Here is a 16,285-nt window from a genome sequence, read left to right as displayed (position 1 = left end):
TGACTCTGGTGGGGGCCATTTCTCTAAGAGGCCATTTTGTGTTAAGGTATTTTAAGGATGTCTGGAAAGATTGGGGGGGGGTCACATTTCTAAAGCCAAGAAATTGAGGAAGGAGAGGGAAAACAGAGGCTCTTCTTTCCTCAGTATCCTCGATAATGATAATTATTTGGAGTAGAGAGCTGTGAGAAGAAGCTTGTCCTAATAGAGAACAGGCCTGGAAGTCAAAGGACCTCGGTTCAAATTTTGACTCCGCCACATCTGCTGTGTGACCTTGGGTCAGTCACTCGGTGCCTCAGTTCTCTCATCTGCAAAATGAGGATTCAAAACCTGTTCTCTCTCCTACATAGACTGTGAGCCTCATGTGGGACCTGATTCTCTTGTATCTATTCCAGTGCTTAGTACAGTGCTTGACAAATATTATTTTTATAGCTTTGCATCCACCTAGGTCCTCAGAATGCTACATCAATGCTCATTCATACCAGGCTCACACCAAGGTTTCCCAGAGAGAAGAACGAAGAAGAGAAACTGAATTCCAAAGCCCTTGGGAATCGTGTCCTCTTTCCGGAGGCACGGATGGTGGTCACTCTCGGCCGGATATCACACCACCCGTTCCCAGTTTGGGACTGTGTTGAGAGCTGTTTGGGATAAGGTTGGGCTTACTTGCTCCAACCAAAAAAGGGATGGGAGAAATTGGGTTATTTTAGGATACGGTCAGGGGGTGTGCCTGGCGGCCTGGTCTATTTTTAGACAAGAGAAGGGGAAATTTCCTTTGTGGTGCTTGGGAGCCTTCCAACCTGTATCTGCAGAACTTGGAGAGAAGAGGCAGGAAGCGATGGATAACCGTGCGGTTAATCTCCCCTCCACTGTAAGCTCACTGTGGGCAGGGAAGCAGTGTGGTCTAGTGGATAGAGCACGGGCCTGGGAGTCAGAAGGACCTAGGTTCTAATCCCGACTCTGCCACGTGTCTACTGTGTGACCTTAGGCAGCTCACTTCATTTCTCTGTACCTCAGTTCCCTCTTCTGAAAAATGGGGATTAAGACCATGTATCCCATGTGGGACATGGATGTGTCCAACCTGATTAGCTTACCGGCCACAAGGAGCTTAGAGTTTTGAAGACCTTTCAGGTTGAGGAAAAATAATACATGTACAGTGCTTTCCTACAACCCCACTGGATTCCAGCAGATTTTGGGGGCTTGGAGTTTTTTCTTCTCCCTCTCCCTTCTGCATCTCCCTGACTTGCTCCCTATATTCATCCCCCTGCCCAGATCCACAGTACTTATGTCCATAGTACAGTGCTCTGCACACAGTAAGTGCTCAATACATACAACTGAATAAATCTGTCATTTATTTACATATATTCATTTATGTCTCCCCCTCTAGAACATATGCTCACTCTGCGCAGGGAATGTGTTCATTCAATCGTATTTATTGAGTGCTTACTCTGTGCAGAGCACTGTCTGTTCTACTGTACTCTCCCAAACTTGAAGTACAGTGCTCTGCACACAGAAAGCGTTCCATAAATTCGATGGCTGACTGACTAGAGTTCCACTAATTCCAGCACTCAACTGGAAAAGCCAGTATTCATTCATTCAATCGTAATTATTGAATGTTAACTGTGTGCGAAACACTGTACTTATGTGCGAAACACTGTACTTATGTGCGAAACACTGTACTTAGCACTTACGTATGGAAAGGCCCTGAGGGAGTGACTTGAACCTCAGCTCATAGAAGACCTTGTTACATAGGTCTGAATTTCTACAAAGCCAGCCTGTGAGAGAGACACACACACATACACCAAAGGGGCTAGAGAAGCTCCTGCCAAGAAAGTATTTTCACTATGCCTCCAGGTTTTCATTGGAAAGTTTGCAGGTTTCCTTTCATTGCCTTCAGACTAAGGTTCAGCTTCTCTAAAATTCATAAGGAAACCTAGAAGGCAATGCTGGCCATTCATTCAGTGACTGAATGATTGGTCGAAGCCACAGTCTTCGTGCAGTCTGGATCTGAGAACTGCCTAAAAAGATGACGTGGCCCAGTGAAAAGAGCACGAGGCTGGGGGTCAGAGGTCTTGGATTCTCATCCTGGCTCTGCCACTTGCCTGCGGTGTGACCTTGAGCAGGCCACTTAACATCTATGTGCTTAAGTTTCCTCGTCTGCAAAATGGGGGTTCAATAACTATTCTCCCTCCCTAATGGATGGTGAACTCCTTGTGGCATGGGGAATGTGTTCAAATTGCTTTCTTCCTATAGGCTTCAAGCTCCTTGTGGGCAGGGAATGTGTCTACAGTGCCCTGCACAATTTAAGCACTCAGTAAATATCACTGACTGCTTGACTGGGCACTCCTCGCTGGTGCTTAATATCCCCAACTGTCACGTGGGAAACCAGGACTGGATTCCCTGTCAGATTGGTGAATATTTCCTCTAGACCGTAAGCTCACTGTGGGCAGGGAATGTGTCTGTTTACTGTTATATTATACTTACCCATGCACTTAGTACAGCGCTTTGTACACAGTAAGTGCTCAATAAATCCAACTGACTCACTAGTCAGCTGGATTGTTCTTGACAAAAGTACATGCAGACCATGGGGGTGGAGGGGCCAGGGGAGAGAGAAGAACCAAACCGTGCTTACAAAAAATTTAAAAATCACATGATAAATTCCAGCAGAATGAACCCTTTAAGAACTTTAAATATACCTTACCTTTTCAAGTCAACAGTTGTAACACTAAACACCACTCCTTTCAGCCAAAGAATCATGAAGAGTCTCTGTGAGAAGGGACAGTTTCCTATGCTTTCACCATCACTGCCAGCCTGAGAAAGAGAAAAGGTCAACGTTAAGAGGGAAAGATGTGGAAAATAAATCACTTGTTGGGCTTTGAACAAGCTTTCAGCAAAAGACAACTGGAGCAGGGGAGCAATATAGTGGCCTACTAGCTAGAGCATGGGCCTGGAAGTCAGAAGGATCATGGTTCTAGCTGTACATCTGCCACATGTCTGCAGTGTGACCTTGGGCAAGTCCTTTCCCCTCCTCTGTGCCTCAGTTACCTCATCTGTAAAACGGGGACTAAGACTGTGAGCCCCACACGGGACTTGAACTGTAACCAACCTGATTAGCTTCTATTTATCCCAGGGCTTAGTACAGTGCCTGGCACATAGGAAGCAGTCAACAAATACCATTTAAAAAACCCAAAAACCCACACAGCAAGTAAGGAGTGAAAATGGGTTTTTGTTTGCTTCCTTTCCCCACAGAGAAGAAATGGTTGGAAAAAAAGATTAGGGAGAGGGATAGGATGTAGACATCTGTTTGCCTAAAGACAGGGGCCAAGTTCTTTTTAACATTTTCTGATCCACCCAATTGTTTCACATCTCTTCTTGCATAAAGAAAGGAATTCAAAGTCACCAAGGAGCTTTCCATGAAGAGGTGGGAGGTGACTCTTCTCCATCACTTTAGCAAGGCTCTGGGCATAGTATTTATTATGGTATTTGTTAAGCTCTTACTGTGTGCCAAGCACTGGGATGGATACAAGTTTATCAGGTCAGACACAGCCTCTGTTTCATGGGGGGGGGGGGGTCACAGTTTAAGTAATGGGGAAAACAGGCATTTTATAGATGAGGAAACTGAGGCACAGACAAGTTAAATGATATGTGTTAAGCGCTATGGGCTAAGCCCCGTACTAAGCGTTGGGGTAGACACGAGATAATCAGGTCCCACATGGGGCTCGCGGTCTAAATAGGAGGGAGAACAGGTACTGAATCCCCATTTAGCAGATGAGGGAACTGAGGCCCAGAAAAGTGACTTACCCAAGGTCACACAGTAGGCAAGTGGCATTGCTGGGTTAAAACCCAGGTCCTCTGACTCCCAGTAGCAGGCTCTTTCCACTAGGCCACACTGCTCCCCAGAGGATACTCAGTGAGAACCGATGGGAGTGAGGATTTCCTGCTGCTACAACCTCTCTGATTGGGAAACTCGGCATTCACAGATGTCAAATTTCAGTGGGGGGGAGGAGGGAAAGGGACGGGACTGATATTCCCTGTAAACACCCCATTTCCCTGATGCAAGCACTTTCCCACAGGGAGCCAGAAAGTCACAAAAGAAAGAAATCCTTTATCGCAGCCAATATTTCTAACTCCCCACCTAATGAAAGGAGCGGCTGTCTCCCCTCGGCTAGCTGGTGAGTAAGAAATTTCCAACAACCACAGTGGAACGGTCTTTTTCATAGCACAACGCATACTATTTTAGAGAGACAGACTTTAACCAAAGGGCGTGACTTCCGGTAAAGACTGAATTTACAGCTTGGGTGGTGCCTTGGGTTCCAAGATCTCCAAGAACTTAACAGGCCAATAATAATACTAATCTGCTACATCCGTCCCCCTCCTACAGGATTCTTTCGCTGAATTATATTCTCCCTCCCCAGTCTACACACCCTGGTTACACCATCACCTACAGGACAGCAATTGATACAGAGCCTTCTCTAGGGCATTTTCTGTTCTTTGTTCTGTTGCATTTGCTTAAGCGTAGGTTTGTATTCTTTGTTAACCAGTTTCCTCCATTACATTGTAAGCCTAAAGAGAAGCACTTTTCCTGTCACAGGTTCTGTGCCTTCATCTGGACCCTTCTCCCCACCTTCCCCAATCTTCTTTTTTTTAAAAAATGGCATTTGTTAAGCACTTACTAAGTGCCAGGCACTAGATTAAGGGCTGGGGTAGATCCAATTTGATGTTATTGATGCCTGTCTACTTGTTTTGTCGTCTGCCTCCCCCTTCTAGACTGTAAGCCCGGTGTTAAGTAGGTATTGTCTCTATCTGTTGCCGAACTGTACTTTCCAAGCACTTAGTACAGTGCTCTGCACACAGTAAGCCCTCAATAAATACGATTGAATGAATCCAAGCTAATCAAGTTGGACTCGGTCCCGTCCCACATGGGGCTCACAGTCTTAATCCCCATTTTAAGGGAATTTAGGCCCAGAAAAGTCAAGTGTCTTGATCAAGATCACATAGCAGTCAAGTGGCAGAGATGGGATTAGAACCCAGGTCCTTCTGACTCTGAGGCCGGCATTCTACTGCATGACTCAATCCCTCATAAACCTTCAGCGATTACCTATTAGACTCCACCTCAAACTCCCCAACTCTGGCTTTAAACCATTCAACTAGCACTATCTCCCTCACCCTCAGCCTTCCTCTCCCAGAGTCTCCCTCTCATTCGCCTTCTTCTTTTCTTCCCCAGGTTCCTCCCAAGTTCACCTCCTCACCATTCCTCATTCTCAACTCTCCCACAGTCTCCGACCTCTGGCTCACAGCCTTCCTCCTCCCCGGCCCGAGGACCAAACTCGGGGTTCAAGCAGCACGACAAGCCACCCAGAAACCCGAGGATGGCAACAGGTGTCATCGGACGGGCTCCACGGCCAACCGGAAGCACGTGACTTCGTGGACTTCAAACAACCAGACTTACTGAGCGCTTCCTGTGTGTGGAACACAGTACTAAGCGCTTGGGAGAGAGCACCATAACAATACGACAGAGTTGGTAGACCCAGTCCCTGCCCACAGTGAGCTTACAGTCTAGAGGGCTTAATATTTTTACTCTTACCACGCTGAACCATGATGAGGGCGTAAATGAGAATTTATTCATTTTCTCTCCTCCTGCTACTATCCTTGCATCTGTTTTGATCCTATTTCATCAGAACTACCTTAACTCAGATCACTGCTAGCAGGCTGGGCTCTTGGGGGAAAATGAGGCACTGTAAAAGGAATCTATCAGTGTGATTAGCTAATGGCTGGCCTGCTGTTCACTATGCTTCAGTCTAACCAGCCAGGATACCTAACTACTGTATTTATTGGAATAATTGTCTCCACCACATAATTGCCCCACCCCAATTTTTGAGAAGGAAATCAAAGATCATTTTTGGTACCACATAAATGCAAGCGGTAATAGCAGCACACACTGCGGGAGGAGAAGAAAAAGAAAGAATGCAACACTGCAGAAGAGATGGGCTGGGCTGGGGGATGGGGAGTTATGTAGACATGAAGGGAGGAGGAGTTAAGCCACTGAATGCCTCTAGCGCATAGCACTTGGAAGAGTGAGCATAGGAAAGACAAACTCTCCAAGGCCCTTAGCTTACACTTCCCTTTCTCCCCTCAGTGCTAGATTTAATTCTTATAGGACCTGCAAACTTGATTGTGTGCTCTGGCATGGTTTAATGTAACCAAATGGTTTTGGGAAAGTGGGGCATGTAAATACGGCATTTACCTGTAGAAACCATTGGAAAAAAAGAAACTGACCCATGTCCTAGTTCACCATCAGCAGAATTTATCTTGTGTTGATTTTTCAGAGAACACTGTTCAGTCCTGGACTTTGGGGAATTGCAAAAATATGACCCCTGCTTCTCTGGAGTTGCCAGATTAATGGAGTTTGCAACAAGATAAATTGCACTTTCTCAAAATCTCCCATTGTCCCCCTCTGCCACACCCCACTCTGGCCCATCAGGCCTGCATTCAATCGTTCATTTAATCGTATTTATTGAGTGCTTACTGTGTGCACAGCACTGTCCAAAGCACTTGGAATGGTCAATTTGGCAACAAATAGAGACAATCCCTGCCCAACGACAGGCTCACAGTCTAAAAGGGGGAGACAGCAAAACAAGTAGTCAGGCATCAATACCATCAAAATAAATAAATAGAATCAAAGATATAGACACATTATTAATAAAATAGAGTAATAAATAATATATACAAATACACTATTAAGTAGTGGGAAGGGGGTAGAGCAGAGGGAGGGAGTAGGGGGAATGGAGAGAGGAGGAGGGGCAGAGGGAAAGGGAGGGCTCAGACTGGGAAGGCCTCCTGGAGGAGGTGAGCTCTCAGGTTCGGGCGTAACAAAATTCTCATGAGCCTTTGTGGATGGGGGAAAGGGGAGAAAGTCAGATTTCCTCTCAAGTCAACCACTCTTTTCCAACTTCTCCTTCAGAACGGTACAGAACGTTATCCTGAATACGTGCCCCTTTTCCCCTCCACTTCTCACGACCAAAGTAATGGTCATTAACCTCAAGCACAAGGCCCTTAGCCCCTCCAGCGGTGAATGTGGTTGTACGGCTCTTGTAATAATTGGGAGGGCAGTGGCCCGCCACAAACTTTAAATTCATGACATCCAGCAGTTCAAATAAATAAAAAATAAAAATGGAGGGGGACGCCACCCCTGCCAACCTAGTGCTGTATTCATTAGGCCACGCTAGAGAAGCAGCTTGGATAGAGCACAGGCCTGGGAGTCAGAAGGACCTGGGTTCTAATTCTGCTCCGCCATGTGCCTGCTGTGTGACTTTGGGCAAGTCGCTTCACTTTTCTATGCCTCAGTTCCCTCATCTGTTTAAAAAAAAAAAGGGGGGGGGGATTAAGACTGTGAGCCCAATGTGGGGCAGGGACTGTGTCCAACCTATTTACCTTGTATCTACCCCAGCGCTTAGTATAGTGCCTGCTACATAGTAAGCACTTAAATTCCACAATTATTATTAATATTGTAATAACCTTTGTGCTCTGTACTTCCTGAAACTGAAAAAAAAACTGCCCTACACACTTTCTAGTACATGACTGTAAGCTCGTTATGGGCTGTGAACTTGCCTACCAACTGCTCTGTTGTCCTCTCCCGAGTGCTTATGACAGTGTCTGGCGAAAGGAAAAGAAGGCTGCCAGGTTGATGCCTCTTAGGAGCCTTAACTTTCTTTTAATGGTATTTGCCAAGCGCTTACCATGTGCCAGGCACTCTACTATGCTCTGGGGTGAATACAAACTGGGGTAGATACAAGCTAATCAGATTGGACACTGTCCCTGTCTCACATGCCGCTCAGTCTTAATCCCCATTTTACAGGTGAGGGAACTGAGGCACAGGGAATTTAAGTGACTGGCCCAAGGTTACATAGCAGGAGTCAGGATTGGAACCCAGAATCTTCTGACTCCCAGTCCTGTGCTCTATCTACTAAACCAAGCTGCTTCCCATTTAATGTTTAGTTGAATGTGACTTTTAATGTTTTACTTAGGACAGGTTAAAGGATTGTTCGCTTGGAAAAGTTAACTTCAGTCCTTCTTTCAGGTGGATATAGTTAAGAGATCCAGAAGGGCAAGCTGAATTTTATTCCTTTTTTTCTTTTTTAGGCGAGCGGAGAATTAGGGATGAGAATCAAATGCAGCACTGTTTGCGAACAGATTTACCCAGGGGGACTGTCTAAAGAAAAGAGCTATATAAAATAGCTATTAAAGGTGTTTCGACATGAAGTTGAAAAACAAAAAAAATCAAGTCCTTCACAGTCCAAGCACAACACAGGACTGTAAGCTCATTGTGGGCAGGGAACGGGTCTGTTTATTGTTACACTGTACTCCCCCAAGCGCTTAGTACAGTGCTCTGCACACAGTCGGAGCTCAATAAACAAGACTGAATGAAAGAGAAAAATGTAACCTGAGCCCCAAACTTCCAAATTGGAAAATACAGGGCCTTACACGCCATACTCTTAGTCCATCCTAGGAAGCCATAGAACTACAAAGACCCCGCTGATATCCATAAATAATATTTATTGAGCGTCTACTGGGAGAGAGGAGGGAGCACGTTCCATGCCAGAGGCAGGACAAGGGCTAGGGGTCGGTCAATGGCAAGATAGACGAGATGGAGACAGTGAGAAGGTTAGCACTAGAGGAACGAAGTGTGTGAACTGGGGTGTAGAAGAAGAAAAGCGAGGTGAGGTAGGAGGTACAAGATGATGGAGTTCTTTAGAGCCAAAGGTGAAGAGTTTTTGTTTGATATGGTGGTGGATGGGTAACCACTGGAGTTTTTTGAGGAGAGGGCATGGATTCTAATTCCCGCCTCATTAACACAGAGCTCTTCATGAAACCATTTGGACTTGGCTCTTTGTAAATCAGTGAACAGGGCAAGGTTTGGCTGGTCACGGAAGGCGTGATCCCCTGCTGACTTTCAAACAAGCAAGACCAAGCCAGCCTGTTTAAAGGAAAAAAAATCAAATCAAGCTTCTGGCCAGGCAAACCTTTTGGTCTGGAACCTAAAGTCCAGAATCCTAGAGAAGCAGCATGGCCTAGTGGATACAGCATGGGCTTGGGAGTCAGAAGGTCCTGGGTTCTAATCCCAGCTCTGCCACTTGTCTGCTCTGAGACCTTAGGCAAGTCACTTTGCTTCTCTGGGATTCAGTTACCTCACTTGTAAAATGGGGATTAAGACTGTGAGCCCCATGTGCGACAGGGACTGTGTCCAACTTAATAATAATAATAATAATGTTGGTATTTGTTAAGCGCTTACTATGTGCCGAGCACTGTTCTAAGCGCTGGGGTAGACATAGGGGAATCAGGTTGTCCCACGTGGGGCTCACAGTCTTAATCCCCATTTTACAGATGAGGGAACTGAGGCACAGAGAAGTTAAGTGACTTGCCCAGAGTCACACAGCCGACAAGTGGCAGAGCTGGGATTCGAACTCATGAGCCCTGACTCCAAAGCCCATGCTCTTTCCACTGAGCCACGCTGGTATCGACCCCTGTGCTTAGTACATGTCTGGCACATAGTAAGTGCATAAATATCATTTTTAAAAAATGCGTCAAAGAAGGGACAAAAAAACACAGCAAGTCTGGGGACTTGGATTTGATTACAGTTCATTATTTGTTCCTCCCAATGCTGTTTGGACTTTGTAGTTTGAGGTCGGTGATCTGAGCAGCACCTGACAGGACCAGTGACAGAATCCTCGACCCAAACCGCCACCTAGAAAGATCCAGTCTTGACCGATGACTCTCTGGATGGGCTAGCAGACAAAGCTCGAGAACTTGGAAGGGCAAGCCCGGGGGTTAACAACACAGATGAGACCACTCCTGCTGGGGGAATTAAAAGGTTGGAGAAGTTGTTTAACCTAGTGGATAGAGCACAGGCCTGAGAGGCAGAGGACCTGAGTTTTAATCCTGGCTCTGCCACTTGCCTGCTGTGTAACCTTGGGCAAGCCACTTTACTTCTCTGGGCCTCGATTCCTTAATCTTGAAAATATTTTCCCCTTTGAATGTGAACCTCACCTAGTATAGGGACCCATCTAATCGCATTGAATCTACCACCAGAGTTTAGTACTGTGCTTGACACAAAGAGCTTCACCACACCCAGCTTCACAGCATTTATATCCATATCCATAATTTACTTATAAGAATGTCTGTCTCCCTACCTGGGCTGTAAACTAGCTGTGGGCAGGGAATGTGTCTGTTATATGTTGCGTTGTACTCTCCCAAGCGTTTTGTACAGTGTTCTGCACACAATGCCAACAGATATGACTGACTGACCAATACCACAAATACCATTATTGTTGATAAAATGTTCTTTAGCAATATGCAAGATGTATGCCACCCCACTCTAGGAACACACCCCTTGAAAAACAGTTTTAATAAGGAAAATCCCTAGAAGTGAAATCTAAGCTTCGGGCCAGTGCAGTGAGTTCTGCGGTTTCCCCTATCCGTAATTTATTTCAACTTTCATCTCCCCACAAACTGGTAAGCTCCTCGAAGGCAGGGGTTGTGTTTACCGACTCTATTCTATTCTATTCTCAGGGCTCAGTAAAGAAGCCTATACAGGCAGCACTCAACAAATATCTCTGACCGAATAACTGACAGATAAGAGTCACCCAATATGTCCCGGATTTGTTATGGGGGGCAGATGATCATCCATCTATAAACACTGGCAGGCTCGTAACTGACAACAGAAGCAGACTCCCTGGAATACTTCCAGACTCATTAAGCATCTGACATTAGGAGGAGGAACACTTTCCTCTCTGTCTTTTTCCCTCAGCAGACAAAATGGCCACCAGGGTCTGGCTTCTTCAGGGGAGGGAAAGAAAAAGGAGTGATCTTATGCAAAACCATCCCACTTAACCTACCTCCAACTTGTTCAATCTTGTCTCTGCCCACCCCAGGTATCAATGGGTCTAAAGAAAGTCTCAAAGCTTGCCTTGCGAGCCGGTAAATGCCCTCTTGGAAGAAGGCTGATTACTTCATCTTCCACACCCATTGTGTTCTAGAGTAGGTGCTTGGAAATTTACACTAAAGAACAAAGCTGTAAGATCCCTGTGGGTAGGGAATGTGTCTGTTATATTACCCTCTCCCAAGTGCTTAGTAGAGCGCTCTGCACACTGTAAACATTCAGTAAATACGACTGACTAAAAGATGCGGACCCTGCCCTCAAAAAGCTTAGAGTCTATGAGGAGACAAGTGAACACACATTTACAAACACGCAATACTTGAGATGAAGACTTCCCATGCTGTAGGGGAAAAAGAAAGGTAAATGGAATGGCCACTTCCACCTCTAGACTGTAAGCTCCTCTTGGACAGGGTACATGTCTACCAATTCTCCTGTACCATACTCTCCCAGGCACCTAGTACAGTGCTCGGCCCACAGTGAGCACTCAACTGATACCACTGATTAATTGGGAGGGCCGGGAAAGATCGCCAGCCCCAAGAATGCCAAAGGAGAAAAAAAATGTTTACAGCAAGTGGTCTTCAGGGGGAACCAGCTGCCAGAAATCAGTGAGCTGGGGCCTGAGCAAGATAATAATAGTGGTATTTGTTAAGCGCTCACTAAGCGCTGGAATCAGTACAAACAAATCACATTGGGCACAGTCCATGTCCGACATGGGGCTCATGGTCTTCATCTCCAGATGAGGAAACTGAGGTCCGGAGAAGTGAAGTGACTTGCCCAAGGTCACGTAGCCAACAAGTGGCGGAACTGGAATTAGAACCCAGGTCCTTCTGACTCCCAGGCCAGGGCTCTGTTCACATTCATCTAGCTGAGGCAAGATGAAGTTTGAAGTCTTCCTTTCCATTCCATTTCATTCATCTGGATGTAGGTCCAATCCTCCATGTGGTCTCGTGGCTTGGTTGTCCAAACTTCATTCCCTAGATTCTTCTGCCCCAAAGATAATACATTTGCCCCTGGCCAGAGCTCTCCCTGTTTATCTCCACAGAATAAGCAAACAGTAGGCAAGCAAGTGAGAACTCCTCAATAAATTCCACCCACCCATAGGTTTTCTCTAGAGTAAGCGTAGGCTGCTTGCAGACCAGTTTTTTGGAAAATTGGTAAAGAGGAGGCAAGGGGAGAAGAAAAGTGACAAAAACACAAGCCACTGCAAAAGTGCTCTTGTGAGAACAGGACCTGGAAATCCTGCATGTTCAGTACCACTGTGACCAACATTAAGGGGGGGGGACAGCCGCCGCTCCCTCCCCCACATCCCCAGCCTCAAGGGGCATCACTTGTAAGCTGATACTAGGGTGGATTGAATTCCAACTTCCCTCATCACTCTGTCCAACTTAACCCTTTCCAGAAGTGATTTAGTATCTTCTCTGAATACTTCCCTAGGAAAATTCCCAGCCTAAATGTCAGTTAGGAACACATGGGTAAATGGAATGTGCAGAAATAAGCACTCAAATGGCCTTTCCCGGATTTGAGAACTGATCCTGTATCTTTCTTGCATCTCATCGATTTTCCTTAGCTGGACAACCTCTGACTGGAATATGGAGTTTCTGGACACCCATGTTAAAAAAATAATCATACACCAACCCCAGACATTAAGACAGGAATAGATCTGATCCCCTCTAGACTGCAAAGTCCTTATCAGCATGGAAGGTATCTACTGACTCTGCTATACTCTACTCTCCCTGCTCAGTACAGTGCTCTGCCCATGGTAAGTGCTCAATAATGACAATTGACCTACTTTTTTAAAGACTGCAGCATCTTCCTTTCAAGTAAACACTACTGTAACTGCCTAACCTATTAGGTAGCCAAATAACAAAGGAAACACAGTGGTTTTCTCCTAGCCAAAGAATTCACACTTTTGATTCATTCATTCAGTTGTATTTATTGGGTGCTTAGCGTGTAGCTTGGGAGAGTAATAATGTTGGTATTTGTTAAGCGCTTACTATGTGCAGAGCACTGTTCTAAGCGCTGGGGCAGATACAGGGTAATCAGTTTGTCCCACATGAGGCTCACAGATAATCCCCATTTTACAGATGAGGTAATTGAGGCACAGAGAAGTTAAGTGACTTGCCCACAGTCACACAGCTGACAAGTGGCAGAGCCGGGAGTCGAACCCATGACCTCTGATTCCGAAGCCCACGCTCTTTTCACTGAGCCACACATTCCCTGCCCATAAGAAGCTTATAATTTAGGGGGTGGGGGAGAAAGACAGTAATATAAATAAATTACAGATATGCACATAAATTCTGTGGGGATTGAAGAACAAAGGGAGCAAGTCAGGGTGATGCAGAAGGGAGAGAGAGAAAAGGAAAGGAGGGCTTAGTCAGGGAAGGCCTCTTGGAGGAGATGGGCCTTCAATAAGGCTTTGAAGGGAGGGAGGAAGAAGAGTCATTCTCTGTCAGAATTGACAAGGGAGGATGTTCCAGGGCATGGGTGAGGGGTCGGTGGTGAGACAGATGAGATGGAAGCACAGCGAGAAGGCTGGCATTAAAGGAGTGAAATGTGCAGGCTGGGTTGGAGTTAAGGAGAGTTGTTGAGGCCAAGAGGTACTGAAAGAATGGAAATAGTTCTGCACCTCAGCTAGATTTGTTCCAGGATCGGTTGGTTCTAATTAGAAGAACAGCAGCTTTGAGATCTGCAACTGAGAGATGGTTTTACTCGCCCCTCACCCTCATCCCCCTTCCCCTCTGACTGACCACCAAGCCACAATACGGCTTTTGTATGCAAATAAATGGAATCCGAGCTGGACAATAAATACATCGTGACTTCTGAAACAATCGCATTCACTCAGCAGTCTCAAATTATGCCATTTGGAAAGTGTCTTATTCTCTGCTGTATAGAGAGGCCAGTGGGAGAAATGAACGTTTTTTAAAGGCCAAATTTCCCCCATCTTCATTGCAGACCACAAGCTGCTTGGGGACAAATATCACATTCACTTTCACCACATCTACATTCTCTCCTTTCTGTGGAAGAATTATATATATAATGGTACTCGTTAAGCAGTTACTATGTGCCAAGCACTGTTCTAAACCCTGGGGTAAATAAAATTTAATCGGGTAAAGTCCCTGCCCTCATGGGACTTGCACTCTTAATCCCCATTTTTCAGATGAGAGAAATGAGGCCCAGAGAAGTGAAGTGACTTGCCCAAGGTCACCCAGTAGACACCGGGCAGAGCTGGAATTAGAACCCAGGTCCTTCTGCCTCACTTGGCAGCTCCCATGCGCATTTTCCTCTACTCTCCCCATTGCAAATGAGAAAAGGAGGCACCCAGATGTTTATGTTCCTATTCATGAGTACAAATATAAGGTGATGTTAGAATCAGCACAAAGTCTTCAAGCATGCCAGAGGTGGAAATGTCCGATTGAGCGACCATCTCTAAAAGCAAAGTTACAGAACTCTGAAATACAAAATTCTACTCTTCTTTCTTCCAGTGCTGTAACTTATGGACACTGTCTCTCACCCTATCAACTTAACTACATAACTCCCTTAGAGGTGAGTTTTAGTCAACAACAAAAATTAAATTAAATAAACACACCATCCATTTCTCCCACTGTTTTCAGATAAGATGTGCCATATGTCCTTTAATATAGTCTCAGTGACAAGGAGTTAACCTTTTTTTGGCAAACCTGCAGAAAGATCTTAAGGAAGGCAGCCTAAGTGGAACTGCTATTGTAAGCAGGTCTGCTTTTTGGCCTTTTTTTTCCCCCCAGAAGTTTAGAGTACAACATGTGCTTTGGCCTTAATGCAAGACACTTACTCCTTCTCTTTGCTCCAAACAAATCCCCAAATCCAGTCAGCAGTTCATCCAACCACAAGAAAAGAAACTTATTCCCATTTCCATTTGGGCTTCTGAAATCCACGCTGGGATCAGACTTAGAGCTTGGAAATTATATGAAGCCGAGGAAATACGACAAAGAAACGCAGAAGAGTTCATACAACAGGCTTTGCCTAAAAGAACTCAAGAATGAAAAAGTTTGACTTTAGAATTACTCCAAAACAACACTAACTGCAAAAAAGGTACCAAATGGATTCAAAATTCGGGGTGAATTCTGTTTACAGTCACAATAGTCACATGCATAGAAACTGTTCTACATAGAAAATGTTCATAGAGGCATTTTTCATTTTACATCATCGAGAGCAGCAAATCTAGGCTTGTTAACTTTAAAAAGAAAGTTGTTTCTAGGTAAAAGAAGTTTGAGAGAGACAGAGACACAGACAGAGACACTGAGACAGACAGAGGCGTAGCCTGGCAGACTAAAGTCAGTTTCGTAATGTTTTACTCAAGCCAAAAACACAGGGGAAAAAAAAAATCTGAACCCAATCCAAAGGAACTAGCTGATCTCATTAGCTCTGCTTAAGAAAATTTCAGATGTGACTTCACTCCTGGATTACCCTCCTATATTTAGTTTATTCCTTATAAGGATATTTAAAGTACTAAACTGACAGCCATTTCCTTCCTCCCCAAAAAGAAACTTCCTTGCCCTTTGTCTATCAACAATGCAAGGATTAAGTGTGGGCTTCACTGGAAAACCATGCAGAGAAAGCAGGCTTTAATAGAGTGTTCGGTTTAGATTTTTAGCTTCTCCTCAACTACCTGAAATCATCTACAGCGTGCGCACGCGCACACACAAAAAAGCAGGACCTAAAATCCAGATCTATCACCCAAATCAGAGACTAGTTACAACACATTTACTAAAGGTCGCTAAAGGGTCTTTACAAAACACTAATTAACCAAACTTCCACACTGAGTCAAGTAATGGAATTTTCAAGTCAATTTTCCTTTAGCTAAATTCAGAGGCTCATGAATTCACAAACTTTTGAAAGAAAAAACTTTTAATTTTTCACATATGCAAACAAATTAAAGCGTGCCCAGGGAGACAAACCCAGAGTTTGGGGGAGAATAAGCAGAGAGTAATAAGAAATCAATCATTTATTGAGGATTTGGTGCAAAACTGTGTACCAAGCACTTGGTAGAGTATAACACAACAACAGACACATTCCCTGCCCACAAAGAGCTTACAAACTAGAGGAGGAGACAGACATCAACATAAATAAATAATTTATGTGAACTTAAGTGCTGTGGGGCAGGGGTGGGGGTGAACGAAGGGAGCAGATTCAAGTGCAAGGGAGTCACAGAAGGCAGTGAGAAAAGAGGAGAAAGACAAGTACCAGGCCACCAACCTTCTAAACATTGGCACCAGTTGCTTATAGAGGCCTAAATCGATGGAAATCCGTTTATACTTAGGCTAAGTGTATTTTACCCTGAAGGGCTGAATAAAACATGGATTTCTATGTCAGTCATATTTA

General features: G+C 45.0%; 1 protein-coding gene across 2 annotated transcripts in view; it reads right to left on the bottom strand.

Annotated features, from left to right (window-relative positions):
- CLIC4 (chloride intracellular channel 4) overlaps positions 1-16,285 on the bottom strand; it is a 60,531-nt gene that overhangs the window by 30,067 nt on the left and 14,179 nt on the right. For both annotated transcript variants that reach the window (XM_029080788.2, XM_029080787.1), the window contains exon 2: positions 2,696-2,805. In XM_029080788.2, the coding sequence (XP_028936621.1) occupies positions 2,696-2,805 (110 nt within the window). The remainder of the gene's footprint in view (positions 1-2,695; positions 2,806-16,285) is intronic.

Source organism: Ornithorhynchus anatinus, chromosome 16 (genome assembly GCF_004115215.2).
Source record: "Ornithorhynchus anatinus isolate Pmale09 chromosome 16, mOrnAna1.pri.v4, whole genome shotgun sequence".
NCBI classification, from domain to species: Eukaryota; Metazoa; Chordata; class Mammalia; order Monotremata; family Ornithorhynchidae; genus Ornithorhynchus; species Ornithorhynchus anatinus.
The sequence above is the reverse complement of the archived record's forward strand: the minus strand, read 5'-3'. Positions and strand labels throughout refer to the sequence as shown.